Source organism: Botryllus schlosseri, chromosome 1, assembly GCF_051294905.1.
Source record: "Botryllus schlosseri isolate E-star chromosome 1, Bs_hap1, whole genome shotgun sequence".
Taxonomy (NCBI): Eukaryota; Metazoa; Chordata; class Ascidiacea; order Stolidobranchia; family Styelidae; genus Botryllus; species Botryllus schlosseri.
In genome coordinates this window covers 10,293,727-10,312,999 of record NC_137236.1, presented here as the reverse complement: position 1 = coordinate 10,312,999, position 19,273 = coordinate 10,293,727, and the positions used below count along the sequence as shown (strand labels likewise).

Below are 19,273 nucleotides of genomic sequence, written 5' to 3'. Positions count from 1 at the left end.
CACCACATCATGAGGTAAAATATGCATTGTGGAATTAGGCCTATATGCTGTGGAATATTTTCTTGGCCAATTTATTCAACTGAAAAATGCTGGTCTTCGCGCTACGCGCGATTTTGTATGTATGGGCTTTCTAATTTTAATATAGGTACCATCAGAAATTGTGTTGAAAATGAACAATGTATACGAGAAATCTTATTGGAAGAACGAGGACTACGATCGCTAAGGCTAAGAAACAATGCTAATACTATGGCTCAATAATGAATATATTTAAGTTGTTATTGATATGTTCCAATATTAAATTGAGGGCAAAATCTGATGCTGATGTAATCTGACTTTGGCAATGACAGTAACATGTATAATTGTATATCATTGGTTGGTGGATATATGCCGCAAAACATCAAGGACCAAATTAAACTACGTCTGATATCAAATCAATCTTCAGTAGATTTTAAAATATTCTGCATACAATTGTTGCACGTCAAAGGTCCACTAGCTGCAATGCTATAACCCGGGCAGACAGTTTGACGATGTCATGATGCATCCTTTCGCATAATGTCTATAACTCAATATTTAAACAAATTGTGCCCGGCACAAAAACAATGATTTTTTCCGTGTCAAGCGTGAATGGTACAATAGTAAATTACATTTTCACGATGTTTATGGAATGCCTATCTGCAAGCTCCCGTCAAATAAGGCCTACTTGGAAATTACACGGTAAATATACCTATTATTGATGCTGCGGCCCGCGGCTTCATCAAAACTAGGAAATTGGCCCGCGAGCACATTTGAGTTTGAGACCTCTGATCTGAGTTAAGCTGAAAATGATACAAAACAACTATACAGTTTTATGGTACGTATGATATACCAGCACTTGAAATGGGTCCTACGGACATTGTGGTAGCTGTTTGAAAACAATGAAGCCTACACAACAAGTGTACAACAATTGATAATAATTGTCGACAGTCATGGTTTCAGCATCATCAATAAACCACAACATATATAGGACCACAAATGAGGTTAATACTTTTCATGCAGTTACTTAGTGATATAGCTTGGTCGCATTATTGTCGGCTTCTTTTCTCAGAAATAGGTATTCAGAGCATATGGCTCTCCGTGTTTCCCTCCGTATCGGCACGAATGATCCCAGTCGCTGGTGTAGCTCTGCAGGAAATTTCGTTTCCTTCATTGATTGGTCATTGCGGAAAATTTTCTGAAAGTTAACCTGGTGAGAGACATCAGGCCTAGTGTTGGCTATGTCGAATGAGAGTGCTCGTGATTCAGAAACCAACAGAAGTTTCCTGTTGGAGGGGGAAAGGCATCGCGTCGTGTGGAAAAGATGGGGCATTTCATCGATAGTGTGTTTCATCACCGTATTGGATGTCTTCGGTTTCGGATCATTCTCATTTGTCAACGATATCACGTCGAGATATTTCGGAATCGATCCAGCCACGACTGACTTACAAGCAACCGCCAATCTCGTCGGTAGACTGACTAGCGTTGTAGTGATTTGCGTGATCGGTGGTTGGATCAGTCTTCGGCACATCACTTTGCTAGCCTGCGTCTTAAACGGATTCGCCACTCTGCTGGTTACAATGGGAGTTTTGTTAAGAAGATTCGGACTCCTAGTTGCTGGGATGTTTCTATCCGGTTCCGCTGCCGGAGTTATAATACCGATAGCACAGCTAGTGTCCGTGAATTGGTTTCCTTTGCATGAAAGAGGAAAAGCGACAGCAATGTCGTCGGCTACAAGGCGGCTAGCATCTTTGGTGTCTAACTTGGTTGCAACGAGAGCAATGGGAATTCCGTATAGCCATCAACAGCTTGAGCAAACATCGATATTCTCTACGACCGTCACCATATGTTGAACGACGTGGACGCGCGTGTATGGTATTTATGCACTTCCGATACCGAGGTAAAGAAGTCATCGAAGTTTTCGGGGCAGTGGCCGCAGTGGAATTGAAAGGCCTACATGAACTTTGCAATTTCTAGTCTTCGCATAGGCTAGCTTTTATGTTTAGGACACCGAATCTTTTGAGCAGCCTTTGTAAAAAATATTCACTGCTCAACTGTACAGTACAGATTTTTCGAGAAAGTAATACGATTCAGATTATTTTGGATTTTGGACGGCATTATTCGGATTCACATCGGTTTTGGTTGAGATTTTCCGGATTCGGACCGACAGGTCCTCAGAGCAGGGAAAACTGAAGTGACTCAAGCGCTGTCGGACGGATTCGCAATCTAAGAAATCAATATCAGTTCATCACTTGATGAAGTCATAGCGACACCTTACGGTCGTGCGTCGGCTACGCATATTTTGTTTTGTGTAGAAATCAGAAGAGAGAGAGAGAGTCTTTATTTTCATCCAACCAAAATACATAAAAACCGACGGCAATGATGGTGGTATAGAAAAAATGCATGCACAGCAGAGTTGGATCAATTACAATATTTTAATTCAATACGATTACATTTACAATTACTTCCTTGCATGTTTCAATTACATTACAATTACAATTACTCAATGCTAAAAATGTAATAATTACAATTATCATTACAATTACAATTACTTTTGAACAGGTAATTGATTCAGTAAAAAGCTACTATGAATATTTTGAATTTAACAGATTGATAATAGAGACTGATCTGATATCAAAACAATTTTAGGTTGAGCATTGTAATTCCAATCCAGGATTCGGGTATACTTCTGATAAGTAGGCTATTAATCTCATGGCCAAGTATCTTCAAATATAGGAGCAGAAAAAATATAAATATAATATAAATATATTAATGAATGTGTCCTAGTGAGATTGAAATGTCGGAACGCCGAACGGCCTATTGCTGTTACATCGTTGGAGCGTATACCACTACGGTACTCGGTACCTTTAAATGGCTTTAATAACATGGTTTAGCGACCAAAGATGTAACTAACAGATTGCCAATGGTTGCCATATAACTACTTGCTTAGTTAGCGAAATACCAAGCTGCGACCTTCCAAGCTGCGACCTTCTGATCTATTACTATTCCCCTGATACGCGATTTGTTTGTTGCGTCCATGGTTCTAACAAATTCACGGCATTCCGAGTCACTCCGAGTCCACTCGAGTCATTTTCATTTTGTAGACGAAGACCACAATGGATTAAACTACTTCTACTTGACAAACTGAAAATAGCGAAAAGTAAGTAAGTAGATCACAAAATATTACGAAGTAGAAGTGGAAGTAGAGAATATCAGATCTACCTGAGTAAGTACCAGAAGTAGAGGGAAACTACTTGAGTACTTCTAAAAAGTAGAAGTACTTCGTAACTGACCACCTCTGACTGCACCACGACGCACCAAGACATATGAAGTTAGAGGCCATGTAACATGCGACTCCGAGAAGTGTGCCAGAACGATCAGCAGCGAGAAGGCCTTGGCCGAAAAGGAATGCCCCTGTGCTGACCGAAAACTTCGATATGTATACATATATGTTTAATTGGCAGGCGTCGAATGTTCTGTCTTGGCGACCTTAACACTACGGGACAAATGCCATCCCGTAAGGAAAAAATTATTTGCCAGTACAGAAATACCAATTTGAAATCATGTGCGTCTTTTAGTTTGGTACGTTTTGACGATTTCCATATCTTCTGACATAGCAGATATAGGAGGTCACGAAATAGCGTCATGTAACGAAGTCAATATAACAACGATTCCGCCCGAAGATGTTTAATTAATATTTAGGGGTCCTACCTTTCTAGCACACCACACTCAGCACTACCGGTAAATCTGATTACGCAAGCAGAAAGAGGATAAAAAATTGATAGCAATATATATGCAATTCCCGACCATATTGACCGATTCAAACATGAATTATATAAATTTGTCGCGCTTCGCGCGTTTAGGCGAAATACGGTGACTCACCAAACAGTACATGAAATAGGGTATAGCTGATATGTAGCGACAGAAGGCCCACTGGCTGAGGGGGTCTGGGGGTTGGGGGGTGACGAAGTGCTGTTTTTAGTTTCCCCAATATTTGGGGGGCGATGATCGGTGTGAAGCTTCAAAAGGGGGCGATGAGTCGAAAAAGGTTGGGAACCACTGGTCTACATTCATGTCGAAACACATCTGCTGTAATACGTAGTCCGTGGGTGTCTTGGAGGTGTTTCTGTAGTTTGTGCCGGATTGTAACTTGATATGCGGCACTTCCGAAAGCAATACGAAAGCGCGCGTGTAGTAATACCAGTAGCACTTATATTGGTAGGTGAGTATAATGGTACATTCTCGGTCAGAACTAGTCAGGCTTATCCAGATAGCTTAGTATGTGGTATGTTTTATATTGGAATAATAATGCCTTGTATGATTCAAGCTGTCAGGATTGTAGAATCGCGTCTGTGATATCTTCATGCTGTAACTTCGCCACGACCTCAGTGATTAGTTAGTTGATGATCAACAACTGGATACTGTTTTTCAAGTAGTTCTAGTTCATGAGATTAAATAGGGAGCAGTTCTAGTTCTGGTTGTGCATTTAAAAATATAGCGGCGCCTGCGAACATAGCCTACAACCGGAACTAGAACTCGAAACATGTGATGTTATTTTACACTGAAAATGTGATGCCAGTGTTCTATTGTGTGCTCTCGCAGTTAGTTAATGTAGCAAGTGCGTTTGGTCACAATCACTCGAGTACTGGAATCTTAATCGAACATCAATCGCAATGATTTAAGTCCAGTGATGAGAGATGATGGTTTCAAATACTGTAATCATACGCACTCTGATACCAAGAGTTTTATTATTACTGCCATATGCCGGTGATTGGATTTGTTGCAAGTAACACAATCAGCTATTATTGTAACTGTAAGCAGAATTTCTATCAAAATACAAACAGATCCTTATATTGAATCAGTCTAATTTGATGGTATTTTTCAAGCTGACAATACCATTATTGTAACAATATTGAATTAAAATGCAAATACATTCACAGCGAGTCTTAACCTCGACTTGTAAGGTAGACCGATACCTGGGTGACAGCTTGCTTATCAGCGCTACAGCACACTTGAACCACTAGATAATTCTAGTTGTCTGACTAGACTAAGCGATTAATCCAATTCCAATCTAACTTGTGTAATGTTTCTATGCTCTAATTTTAATTCTAATGTAATTTCTGGTTCCCTGAAAATGCTAGCAGAAACGAATTAATTTTGGTGTACAGCCAGTTGCCATTATCATACTTATGTGAATGAACTATGAATTGCCATGAAATGAGCCTGAGTTTATGTTCAAGTTTTCGCAGATTCAATAATACTAATTCTAATCTAATTTGGGAAAAACTGTGTAGCGATCCTTCTAATTATTCCCTAATTTGATTGAAAAAAATGTGGCAAAAAATCTAATTCTATTCTAATTTAGAAAAAACTGACAGCTATAATTCTGCTTCTAGTCTAATTTGAAAAAGCTGAAATTTTGATATTTGTAGTTGGAGGTATTTTCCGAAATAGCAGAAAGCTCGGTAGATATTTCCCTATGAAATCAAGATGCAATATGCCTTTTGGAACTGAGATTTAAAGATTTGTATGGTAGTTAGTATGATCAATTACTCAATTGACACACTTTGTATAATGTCACTGTTATGAAGGAGCATGTGGTAATGAAAGCCAAATGTACGCGATGACTCTCATAATGAACACCATTTGAAGTAAATTTGTGTATTTGTTTGGAAATTTCAAATCTAGAACCAAACCTGAAGGTTAAGACATGCAACTGACTCATACAGCAGAATTCAGCAAGATTTGCAGTAAATATTCATCATCATCTTTTTGCTGCAAGTCAAAATCATGTTGTAATAGTTTTTGCCTTCTAACACTGTTGTTGATGCACACCGCACAGCTCATTTTATACACAAGTATTTGGTAGTAATGGATTAGACGTGTATTGTGATAGAACTTTGTTTTTTTGTGAGTTTGCGAAAATTTGAAGTTTCTCAAAGGCTTGCATATTTTATTATGGGTATGTGAAGTTTATAAAGGGTAAAATGCCAAGCTGTTTCCTAATACTTAGGTTGATAGTTGATTCGTGGCCCGTGGGCCAAATATGACCCTCGAGAAGGTTTTGAGTGACCCGCGAGCAATGTTCCCTCTAATTTTTCACGAATCCGCGCGCACTCACCAACTCACTGCGCAGTCCCTAAGGCAACAAAGGGTAACGTCTAATAAAAGGTCCCCCTTTCGGCTTTCTTGTGCGAGGCTGACGTTTGTACGTGCGCGGCGACTTCAAAAGCAGTGCGCGGCCGCGTTCATGAGCAGCTTAAAGGAAACGGTGCCCGTGAGGTAATTCTTGAAATTACTTCAATTTAAAATGAATTATCCACATAATTTATTATGAGCTTGCAAGGCCAACCAAAAATTTGATTAACCTGACCACGAAATTTAGGATGTTGATGACTAAAATATCAGTTCCGACGCTTTGGCAACGCCACATTTTTCGTAAATCTACATATATAACCATGAAGTAGAATATTTCGTGGCAGATTTATTCGACTTGAATTTATTCTAAGCACTTCGATCGATTGATTGTCACTCGATTTCTTACTCTTAGTATTGCTACCTCCTCCTGAAAATTAAAAATACTCTACATTTACGGAAATGAGTCTAGCTGTATATCCAATTATGAGAGACCGTGTCGTCCAACATCAGACTTCGCGTCTGTACTCGGAAAAAGATCGTCGGCGATGAAACCATTATACAAAATTATAAATGCATGTTTGCAAAATCTTCGATAGTGATAAGTCCAAGGGCCAATAATTCTGACCTTGTCTAATGAGCCCAGAAGTATACGGAGGCTACACCTAATATATGCAAGTAACAATATTATTGAACGAATCTATTAATAAACTTTGAAAAATTTTTGCGCCTCCTGCACACTGAGTTTTCATGACCTAGTTGTTGTTGATGTTGATGGGTAGTAAGATAAATATTGTTTACACCGGTTCCTAATCTGGTTCACTCCTATTGGACGACTAAAAGATGTCATCAACATTCAAGTGGCCCTCGCAATGGTTCACAAATCTCATGTGCAATGTTCCCTCTAAGCTGCGCACGTGCGCAAATGCGCAGTGCTGAAGCGGTCTCTGCGCACAGAAAATCTAAGTTGCGCACAAAAAATCCGAAGTGATGTTTTTTCAAGTCGTTGCGCACTGTTGTCCAAGGGACCACGCAGGCGCGCAGACTCGTGAAAAATTAGAGGGAACATTGCCAGGGGCAAATAGTGTTATCGCTGAAGTCTTTCACCGAGGTACAAGTGCGGTCCGCAAAGGAAAATATTGCGCTCCGTGAAGAAATGAGACTTTGCAATCACGAGCGCCTAGGGAAAGGAAAGGAATAAAAGACGTGGTTTATTTTTGTCCTTGATGTTTTTGCGGCATATACACCGACTCATGATACACATACACGAGATCTGCGCATATGCATACCATGAGTGCATGATGTGCATATATGCAGCTGGACAAGGAAGTGCAGATATAGCCTTTACGGCTTTCTAAGTCATGCACCACCACCCCTCCCTATCCCAGTAATCCAGCTATCCCAGTAATGCATGAGAGCCAAGCAGGGAAGCCATGGATACCAGCGTTACTAATCAGGTCTTTGGTCTGACCCGGCCGGGAATCGAACCCACGACCTACCGATCAAGAAGCCGGACGCTTAACCATTACGCTATCTTGTCGGTCCGAAAATTATTTTCTTTTAGTGCGGTCTCGTACGCGTGAGCGATACTGATATCATTTCAATAGCGCATTATTTTCTGGGAATGGCGAACTAACATGGTTTAACAAAGTCATAAATAACAATGGGCCGGCTCTCTAAGTTAATCTGTGAGAAACTAGCGCATAGTCTTCTCCGCGTGTCATGAACGTTGCGTAAGATTTCCTCAGGACCGTAACTGCCACACCCAAACCCTCAATTAGGAGGCCGAGATCGAAGGGAGCCCAAAATTATTTCGTGAATTAACATAAATCATGGTGTATTTTTTGGGAATTTTTCAATTGCGAATTAATTTTGTCAACTATCTTGATTATTGGGTACCCTTCCCACAACAAAAAATACGCGTGATTAAGAGAAATGGGCACTTGGGCGTCGGCCATTACCTTGCCACGACGCACCAAGACATATGAAGTTATAGGCTATGTGACATGCGACTCCGAGAAGTGCGCCAAAACGATCAGCATAGCGATAAAACCTTGGCCGAAAAGGACTGCCCTACATGCTGACCGAAAACTTCGATTCATATACATATAAGTTTAATTGTCCATAGGCGCGTAAATGGCTGGCGCTGAATGTTCATGTGCTGGCGATCCAAGTCCCACAACAAGACAAATGCCATGTCGAGGGAACATTATTTGCCAGTAGAGAAATGCCAATTTTATATCGTGTTCGTGTTTTAGTTTAGTACGTTTGAACGATTTCCATGTCTTTTGACATAGCCGATAGGAGGTCACGAAATAGCATCATATAATGAAGTCATTTACCAACGGGTGCGCGCGAAGATGTTGAATTAATATTTAGAGGACCTACCTTTAACACATCTCACTCGATCAGCTTTACCGGTAAATCTGATTATGTGAGCAGAAAGAGGATAAAATGGATAGCAATGCAGCATTTATGCAATTCCCGATCATATTGACCGATTCAATCATGAATCATATAAAATTTTCGCGCTTGGCGCGTTCAGGCGCGACAATCACACAACCGGCCCCCGATGTAGATAATAAGTATCAGCAAAAAGCGGAAAGCCCGATAGGGGGTCTGGGGGTTCGGCTTATCACCTTGTGTGGGGGGCTGGTTGCGCACTATTGTCCAAGGGCCTGCCCAGTGAGTTAACGTGTTTGCGCAGACTCGTGAAATATTAGAGGGAACATTGCTCATGTGTCGTTTTGGCCGAAAAGGTTGACCACTCCTGGTTCAAAGGGTGTGCCAATCGTACTGGGGTGTATCAGATACGCATTACATTGTAACTACCTGTCACAATAAATATGCAGGTTCATGCTTCAGAACAGTATGACCGTATGTGCAATATCGTACAATGTTTACAGTTCTTTTGGGATGTCATCAGCAAATGTTTCTCGTCATCATCTAACCGTTGGTACTGGTAAGAGGACATATTGGTTCCTCTTGGAGTAGAATAGGATGGAGTTAACGTGTGTTCAGCTTGCATTAACTGCAGTCTCGATGTTTCTCGATGAAACCGCCGCGATAGCTCAGACATTTGGAATTGGCCCTTGCCAGATGGTTATAAATAGCCCAGTCCGCAGTCTGCATAAGTGCAGAGGCGTAACCAGGGGGCTCATTGTCGGGTTTGAGAAGCACTGTGCTAGATGCTCTTGTTAATTCTTACGTCTATTTGACCAGGGTTGGCCAACCTGTGGAGGTACGACCAAATTCAGCCGTAAAACCGTAATTATAATTATGCGGCGGTCGACGCATACCCATGTTAGCGTGTGATGCCTGTCGTCACTATGCAATTTCGTTTTTAATATAACATTGTCCTTGCAATCTGAGCCCATCCGTACACATGCAAACTGCTTAGAAAAGTGATTCGGATGATTCTCGGTTAAGAAATACAAAGTTGGAATGGTGTGTGCCTCATGAATGACGGTTTTTGTAGTACATCTGAGCGATTCCAATCCCCAGCTTGGTACTGCATGTTTCGTATGCAGCGATACGACCAAGATTCACAACCTTCCATATTGGAAAACGCCTCGTCACAGGGCACAGAAAATTCGTCTCTCACTACTTGACTCGTTCTATTCATATTTGATTGCTCGAATCATTGTGGTCAGCCTTACACGTAACCATTCGGCAAATTGGGGGCAGCAACCACAAATCGAACGCTCCGTCGAAACGGATTTGTGCAACGATACATGTGCGTGTCGTACACACCAAATTATTTTGCCGATCTCTGTGTCCAGTGCTTGTCTTGAACATTGAACGTATTTTACTACATGCCTCTCGCTAACATGCTGTATAGGCCTACGTATAATGGTGCTCATTTGTGAGAATTCTTTAATCTATTGCGGTCATACTTATCTGATGAATACACGTAAAAGAGGCAACTATCGTTGTGCATTCGTTGAAGCTGTCAAAAAACTCACGCGAACTGTTGTTCGGTCCAGTTTATTAGCAATTATTATCAGTTCAATACACCACAAAATTGCGATACAATGAAAAGTTAGGAAGGTGTCGAATGAGTCGAAACTATCATGAGAACAGTAAATTTTGTGCTGTTGATATTTTTGTATGTAGTACAATATTGTATGGCAATTGCAATACAATCTGATGAAAATCTTTGTTTTGATTAGTTTCACACTATCATACATGGCAGTTATGGACATATTGTCATGAGCTAAGCTGAATAGAGTTTATTATATTTGTTCTAAATTTGTTCGTAACACTTTGAACTTGAAAGTTGGACTTCAACCGTCATATTGACATGCAATCTGTTAGCAGAAATCCCCACTGTGATTTATGTGGCAAAACTTTCACAAGGAAGGGTAGCCTGAAGCTTCATATGGTTATTCATACTGGCGTTAAGAATCATAACTGTTATATATGTGGTAAAGCATTTACACGGAAGGGCATCCTCACGCGCCATATGGATATCCATGCTCGCGTCAAAAATCATGACTGTGATGTGTGTGGGAAAGCATTTACTGAGAAGCAACACCTCATGCTACATATGGATATACATGCTGGCATTAGGAATCATAGCTGTGATGTATGTGGTAAAACATTTTCACGAAAGGATCACCTGAAGTGTCATGTTGATACGCATGTTGGAATCAAAAATCATGAATGTGATGTATGTGGCAAAGCATTTACAATGACGAGTAGCCTCAAACGTCATATGGATATACATGCTGGCATTAGGAATCATAGCTGTGATGTATGTGGAGAAGCATTTACACAGAAGGGTTACCTCAAGCTTCATATGGTTATCCATAGTGGCGTTAAGAATCATAACTGTGATATATGTGGCAAAGCATTTACAATGACGAGTAGCCTCAAACGTCATATGGATATCCATGCTGGCGTCAAACATCATACCTGTCATGTATGTGGGAGAGCATTTACCCGAAAGGGAGTCCTCAAGCTTCATATGGATATGCATGTTGGAATCAAAAATCATGAATGTGATGTATGTGGGAAAGCATTTACTAAAAATGGAGGCTTCATGCTCCATATGGATATACATGCTGGCATTAAGAATCATAGCTGTGATGTATGTGGTAAAGCATTTACACGGAAAGGTCACCTCAAGCATCATATGCTTATCCATACTGGCGTTAAGAATCATACCTGTGATATATGTGATAAAGCATTTACGATGACGCGTAACCTCGAACGTCATATGGATATCCATGCTGGCGTCAAACATCATACCTGTCATGCATGTGGGAGAGCATTTACTCGAAAGGGAGACCTCAAAGTTCATATGGATATCCATGCTGGCATTAAGAATCACACCTGTGATGTATGTGGGAAAGCATTTACTAGGAAGGGCAACCTCAAGCTTCATATGGATATCCATGTTGGCGTCAAAAATCATACCTGTGACTATGTGGGAGTGCATTCACTAAGGAGGTAGATCTCATGCGTCATATAGATATCCATGCTGGCGTTAACAATCATAACTGTGATGTATGTAGTAAAACATTTACACGAAAGGATAACCTGAAGTGTCCTATAAATATGCATGCTGGAATGAAAAATCATAAATGTGCTGTCTGTGGGAAAGCACTCATTCGGAAAGTTAGCCTAAAGCTTCATATGGATATGCATGCTGGCCTCATAAATCATGAATGTGCTGTGTGGAAAAGCATTTACTGAGACGACTAGCCTCACGCGTCATATGGACATACATGCTGGCGTTAAAACTCGTAAATGTGCCATATGTGGGAAGACATTTACTGGGAAGGGTTTCATTCGAGTTTCATTCCGTTTGAAATGAGCGGTTCCGGTAATTAATCATTTCTGAACTGCAGATGTTTGTGATAGAATTGTAAGATGGGAAGGCGTCGAAATGAACTACTACATTCTCTCAAATAAACGGGCACTGCTTAAATCCGTCGAGAGGCATTGGTATAGCGGAACCTTGTTATGCAGATCTCACTGCTAGTCGTGAACATTGTTCTTATTTTACTACAAGCCTGTCACTATCATGCTACATAATATTGCGTACCTTCGGTGTAAATTTTTAAGACTCGTACAACATATGGCGGTCACTTATTCGATGAATACGTGTGAAAGATGCAAATGTCGTTATACATTCGTTGACGCTGTCAGAGCAAGAACAAACGCGGAACAGTTGTATCTGATTTATGCTGACAAACTACAGTGCAGTCGTTTTCAGTGTATGAGTTATGAATTGGCCACAGCAGACTTGTACAAACTGTAGATCTAGTTATGTCACGGTAAACCAACAAGTGGTTTTGACTAGTTCTGGTTGCATAGTTTGGAAAGCAGTTCTAGTTTTATTTGCGAATTTTACTTGAAATATTGTTGTAGAGCAACAACTGGAGAACATGACGTATCGTCGTTTGTCATGAAACGTGATACATGTGTTCTGTGGTGTGATGTTGTTCCAACCATCACTACTAACATTAACGTTGCCAGGGTCTTGCGCGTCAGAAGCCGTCCCGTTTCAAACTCAAACCCACCTCCTGTGAAATTCAGATTCCATCTCCAACCCTTGATAGCTCATTTACTAATCAGTAATTCTTAATGCATATTTATACGTGTTTTGGTCTCATCGGTTGAAGAAATGCTTCTCTATCAGACAACGCAAAAAGCACAGAATATATGAGGATTATGCCACTAGTTGTCGACCATTGGCACTTACCGACGACCGCATAGACTAGACATCATGGGTAAATGGAGGCTCTTCCTTAACCTTATTCCAACAGCCACCCCTACGTGTTCGAAGTTGGACAGTAGCAAAGTAGCCTACTTCTACTTTTCGACGTTCTCAATCTGACTTGCTTTACTGGCTACGTCTCTGCATTACTTCTACTTAACAGTTTTTCCAGCGACGCTATTTACATGAGAAACCTTGTACTTTGCAAAGTATGGCGTAGTTTAAGATAAGTCTGTATCACTTTTACCAGTGAAATTGTCATAAAAACTGAACGAAAAACCTGTATCACGGTAACGGAATATCTTTCAAAAATTGCATCTATTCGCCATTTTGCGTGTTGGTTAGTCTGGAAGGTGGTATAGAAAAATGCGTAGGTGTAGCCATACATGGTCACCACATCGGTACATACCCCCGTAAGGTGTGATATTTACCCCATATTTACCCTACAGTTTCAATTGGCAATGCCAATGCACTGTGACGCCATAATTAAGGTTTCATGAATCAAAAAATAAATCTTCTAAACAAGGCCCATGAATTCATTTTTGTTTTAAGTGCAACCTTAGATATAGTGCTGCCCAAACTTTGGTTACCCGTGTTCCATTTTTTAATGTTTTATACAGCGTTCACGTACCACCTAAGATGTACAATCTACACTCTACAGCATAGAAATCGCCAGTGTCCTTCATACGCGGTTGGCCAAGAATACCAGATTTATTCAGTGATTGACTATTGGATACGTTTATACCGCTTGATATTTCGCGTACGAGTTGCGCGGATCTCTTATACCTAATATGACCGCGCTAAGCGAGAAATATTTATCGGTTTTGTGAAATCGAGTCTAAAAAGTATTCTCAGATCGGAGTAGTGAGGGTAGCGACTTTATACGCCGTCCAATCAGAGAACGCCACGTCATCCTAATTGCCACGCCCCTTTTCATACCCTAAGGGTACATTTTGTAAAAGTGATTAAATTCCGAAACCTAATAATAACATGCTTTCGAGAGAAAAATAACATTCAGATTATACATAAATTTCGAAAACTATGATGTCTATACAAGAATATATTCGCCAGGTATCCCATTATGTGTATTTAGGACTTTGTATTTTTGCGGATAATATATGACCTCTCAGATAACACTGATCGATGTTGAACTAGGCGCGATTTTATGATGATATATTAAAATTCTACGCACATTTCGCATGATCAACTTTGCATGATTGTATGTGTATTTAAGGCTGTCTATGTTCACGAGAACACTAGAGAAATGACACTAATCAACGTTGAACTAGGCGTGGTTTATGGGAATACGATTTCCGAGGGTACACATTTAGATACTTTCCTCAGCAGAATCAATTTATGTGTATTTAAGACTATATATGATACACGAAACTTCTGTAAATATTTAGAAATGGCATCATCACTAATTAATTAATGTTCATTTATTTCGAAAAAAGAGCATAATATATCAGTAATAGCGTTAACGTCAAAAACGCATCCAGCACGACCAAATGGTGTGAAACAACGCTTTCGCTCGATTCTTGTAGTCACCACCTTTCATACGATTCAGTCCTTTTCATGTCACTAGAATAAGGGTGATTAAATCGATAATGAAACGCCGCCTGCGTTACAGCCGTAGCGCTTGGAACGAAGGATTTTCGATAATATCCAACATGCTGGTTCACTTCGAGGGTAATTTGTAAAACTCAAATACTGCATGGTAGGACTTCGCAAATTTTCAATTTAGTTTTGCTATTTTTCAATTTCGTTAGTTCTCCGCCTTCAAATATCATGTTATACAAATATTATGTATACGGAACAGGTATAAATCTATGTTGTTGCTATTTACAAAATTACCTCCCTCAGTAACCAATTTCGCGTAGTCTATGCAATTTTGTAAGGTATATAGAAAACTACTTTTAGACTGTTACACTTATACTGCGAGTAGCGTTATACTGAATAACTAAGCGCATAACAGAATTTACACAAAATAGTCGGTACTCCGAAAATTTTGTATAGTAGAACTTTTTTAATTTATTTTACACTCGCGGTTTTATTGTTATATATTAAAATTATACGTACATTTCGCGCGATCAACTACGCATGATTTTATGTGAATTTCATCGATAGTGTCCGGTGACATAAGTACAATTTCAGCATCGGTATTTGCAATAAAGCCTAAAAATTAGAGTCGCACCTTTTCGCAATTTATGCAGCTATTCGCGCAGATTTGCCGCATTTGCTATATCTGAAGTAGAATTTCAGCGTCGTTATTCACTATAAGCCGAGAAATGCACCTTCGCGCAATTTATATAGACAGACGCATTAACTTTGCTGCATCTGAAGTAGAATTTCAGCGTCGTTATTTGTTATAAGCCGAGAAATGTAAATTCCCGCAATTTTTACAGGCAGTCTCACACACTTTGCTGCATCTGAGCTTCATACTAATACATGCATAATTTTTGCATGACGAGAACACGGGTAATTAAATAATCAATAAACGCCGGAGGCGAGTCATTTAAACCTTGTTGCTAGATAATACCGCTTTCGGCTACAACAAAGTTGCCCTGCAACAAAAAATAGAAGCTCTAATGATCATGCAGAGGAAAGTTCAAAAATGCTCCACAATTCTTGACATATAATATACTGAGCATATAATAAGCTGAAAAAACCTATACTTGAGTAATCCGAAATGTACAAGTACTTTACCTTCACACGACGTTTTTGTAAAATGAATACTAATTTTAATGAAAAAGTAAAAATTATGTACTCAAGTAGGTTGTTGTCTACACGCACCAACTACTCAAGTGTTTATGACACATTCATTAAGTATAGCGCAAGCAGGCCAAACCTATACTTGAGTACTCCAAAATGTACAAGTACACGTAAAAAGTGACTAGATTTTAGACTACTTTATCGATTTTTGAAGTTGCGCAAATACCATAAACTTTGCTTGCTTTCAGAGCTGGCAACTAAATGCAACACAGACTTTACGCAAAAGTCTCTATTCTGAAAATTTTATCAAGGTAATAGTATGAAAACTTATACTTGAGCACTACAAAATGTACAAGTACTTTACCTTTACACGACGTTTTTTGTAAAATGAATACTAATTTTATTGAAAAAATAAAAAATAAAAAAGAGCGAAAAATTACATTTTATCCCGGAACGCAACAAGAAAAATCGTATGAATTTGTAAACTACTTATTCATGACATAATATTAATTCTACTTGTACACTTTTTCACATTTTATAACACTTTAAGTAGTACTTAACAGTTTCAGTTTTAAATAAAATACGGTATATAAACTAATCGAAAAATTCGGTAACCAATTTCGCGTAGGCTATGCATACAATTGAGAAAAGTTACATCAACGCGTGTTAAACTAGTTGTATCGAGATATCGAATGATTTTTTCCTTCATCAAAACAACTAGAATGTGTAACTACATTAAAAAACGTATCTAAATGAGCTCCATGGCATTGTGATTATGCAGCCTACCAAATTTCATCACACATTTCATGATGGAACAACTTTAAAACTAACGCAGTTCTATAGCAACTTTTACCTAAATCTGTCTTCGGTAGAGTGTAAATATAAATAGTCAGCTTTAATAACAGAATTACCATGCTAATATGTGACTCCCCACCTTGAAACTTGATACGTAGTTGTAGGACATTGTGATGGTGCGGCATACCAAATTTCCTCACGCATTTCATAATGGAACAACTTTAAAACTAACGCGGCTCTACCTTGACTTTTTGCCTACAGCTGTTTTGCAGGAGGCGTATAGCACGTACCTATACATAGTCAACTTTAATAACGGAATTACCGTGCTTAACATTGAATCCCAACTCTAAACTTGATACGTAGTTGTGGGACATTATGGCAATGCACCATGCTAAATTTCATCACACATCCAATGATGGAACACCTTTAAAACTAACGCAGTCAAATACCGACTTTTACGCATATCTGTTTTGCGTGAACATAGCATATACCTAAACACAGTCAATTTTAATAGCAGAATTGCTGTGTTAAACATTGAATTCTCACCATGAAAGTTGGTACGCGGTTATAGGAGACTATAAAAATGCGCCATACCAAATCCCATCACACATTTCAGGATGGAACAACTTTAAAACTAACGCGGCTCTACATCGACATTTTGCGTACGTCTGTTTTGTGGGAGCGTATAGCACGTACCCATACATAGCCAACTTTAATAACGGAATTACCATGCTTAACATTGAATCCCAACTCGATACTTGATACGTAGTTGTAGGACATTATGGCAATGCACCATGCTGAATTTCATCACACATCTAATGATGGAACACCTTTGAAACTATCGCAGTCGAATACCGACTTTTACGCATATCTGTTTTTCGTGAACATAGCATATACCCATACATAGTCAATTTTAATAACAGAATTAGCATGCTAAACATTAAATTCTCACCTTGAACGTTGGTACGCAGTTGTAGGACATAATAACAATGCATCATACCAAATTTCGTCAGACATTTCATGATGTAACACCTTTAAAACCAACGCAGTTCTATACAAACTTTTGGCTAAATCTGTTTTTCCGTAGCGTAGCACGTACCTATACATTGACAACTTCAACAACGGAATTAGCATGTTAATAATCGACTCCCCACCTTGAAACTCGGTACGCAGTTGTAAGACATTATGACAATGCACCATGTCAAATTTTGTTACGCATTTCATGATTGAACAACTTTAAAACTAACGCAGTTCCATACCGACTTTTGCTGGAGCGTAGCACGTACCTATGCATACTCAACTTTAATAACGTAATTACCGAGCTAAACATTGAATGCGCAACTTGAAGATTGGTTCACAGGTGTAGGACAGTATGACAATGGAACATATCAAATTTCATCACACATTTCATGATGGAACACCTTTAAAACTAACGCAGTTCTATACCAACTTCGCGGGAATCTGTTTGCGGGAGCGTAGCACGTACCTATGCGTGATCAACTTTAGTGATGGAATTACAGATGTAATTAAGTTTCAACACTTTTACATCGATTCGTCTTGCTTCCTATAACATCCCACTCGATGCCCTCGTTATTAGGCTGTAATCTCAGCCTGAGCTATGTCTTGAAGCCTACGGGACTCTGCAAATTGTTTCGATTTATTCTCTCCGTTTCAATTTAAGATAAGAAAGCCCATTTCACTCAAAATATCGATGCCTACGGTACTCTATAAAATTTTCTGATTAATTCTTCCTATGCTTATTTATCATAAGAAAGATGATTTGACACCTAAAGTACGAAATACTTGTTCGCTTGAGCTAAGCCGCAGCGCTCGGAGTGGAATTTTACGGGGTATGTGGACTCATTTCGTAGGGCTCTATGCCATAGGAGCATACTTTACGCTCCAATTCGATTCCCACACATTCCATATATTTACTAACAGAACCATTGAGTACCAGCCTTGACATTTTCCGTAGTACTAGATGGCATGTGTACAATTTCATGACATCCGACAGTACGACGGAGACTATCAAAATATCGAAAGAAGCCCTCTATTCTTTTCTGAAATAATCAAGGTTTTATCAGGACTTCCCTTCATATAAACTCCAGCAGAATCACTAATAACCTCTCAAGTTTACTCAATTTACTCTAATTTGATACTCGTGTACCAATCCCTATTTTCCGCAAGTAGGATAGAGGCTATCGTTCGATACTCAACGATTCGCAATTTTGCTGGAATTTTATTACAATTAGGGATTGAAAAGTGACTGATACAGGTGGTTATGTTTCTAGGATATTTACACTTCTACTAATCGGTTTTTCAGGAGAAACTACCTACTTTTAGGACTTTATATTTTAAAGTAGTTTAAGGTTACGGTTGTATCACCTTGACAAATGCTACGATCAAAAACTGCTTTTGCTAAACTCTTACACTTTCACTAAACTTCTACACTGAATCTTGTAAAGTAGATAGAAAAGGAAAACCAACATAAGGTAAGTGAGAAGCACGCAAATTTCGATGGCATACAAATGCCACAAACTGCGATAACTTTCAGAGTTGTTAAGTATAGTACTCGTACTTCTTGAGAATACCCAAGTAGATTTTTTGCCTACATGCACCAAATACTCTCAAGTCCTTATGATATTGGAGTACATCAACTTCATGATAGCTAGAGTATTAAACAGAAATAGACCTAGAGTACTAACGTTTTACTTACTCGGAAATGACTACTTCTACCTTAACTTAAAGGATACCTCGTTCGAAGCGACATTTTATGTGGTTTTGGGTAATATCCAAGATGTAGGCTCACTTTGAAGGGTACTTCGTAAAACTAAAATATTGAGCAGTGAGAGTTCGCAAATTCTCGAAGTATTTTTGTTATTTTTTATTGCG

The 19,273-nt window shown here is 39.2% G+C and overlaps 2 protein-coding genes across 6 annotated transcripts in view; one reads left to right on the top strand and one right to left on the bottom strand.

The window, feature by feature from the left end:
- The window catches only part of LOC145453615 (uncharacterized), a 371,639-nt gene that overhangs the window by 48,345 nt on the left and 304,021 nt on the right, over positions 1-19,273 (bottom strand). The gene's annotated exons all lie outside the window — the stretch shown is intronic.
- On the top strand, positions 10,888-11,936 carry LOC145432972 (uncharacterized). The gene has a single exon (XM_080309824.1). The coding sequence runs from the start codon at positions 10,949-10,951 to the stop codon at positions 11,603-11,605; it is 657 nt and encodes a 218-aa protein (XP_080165950.1). The 5' UTR covers positions 10,888-10,948; the 3' UTR covers positions 11,606-11,936.

Coding starts and splice junctions, on each gene's coding strand:
- LOC145432972 (XM_080309824.1), top strand. CDS start 10,949: ATGGTTATCCATAGTGGCGTTAAGAATCATAACTGTGATATATGTGGC.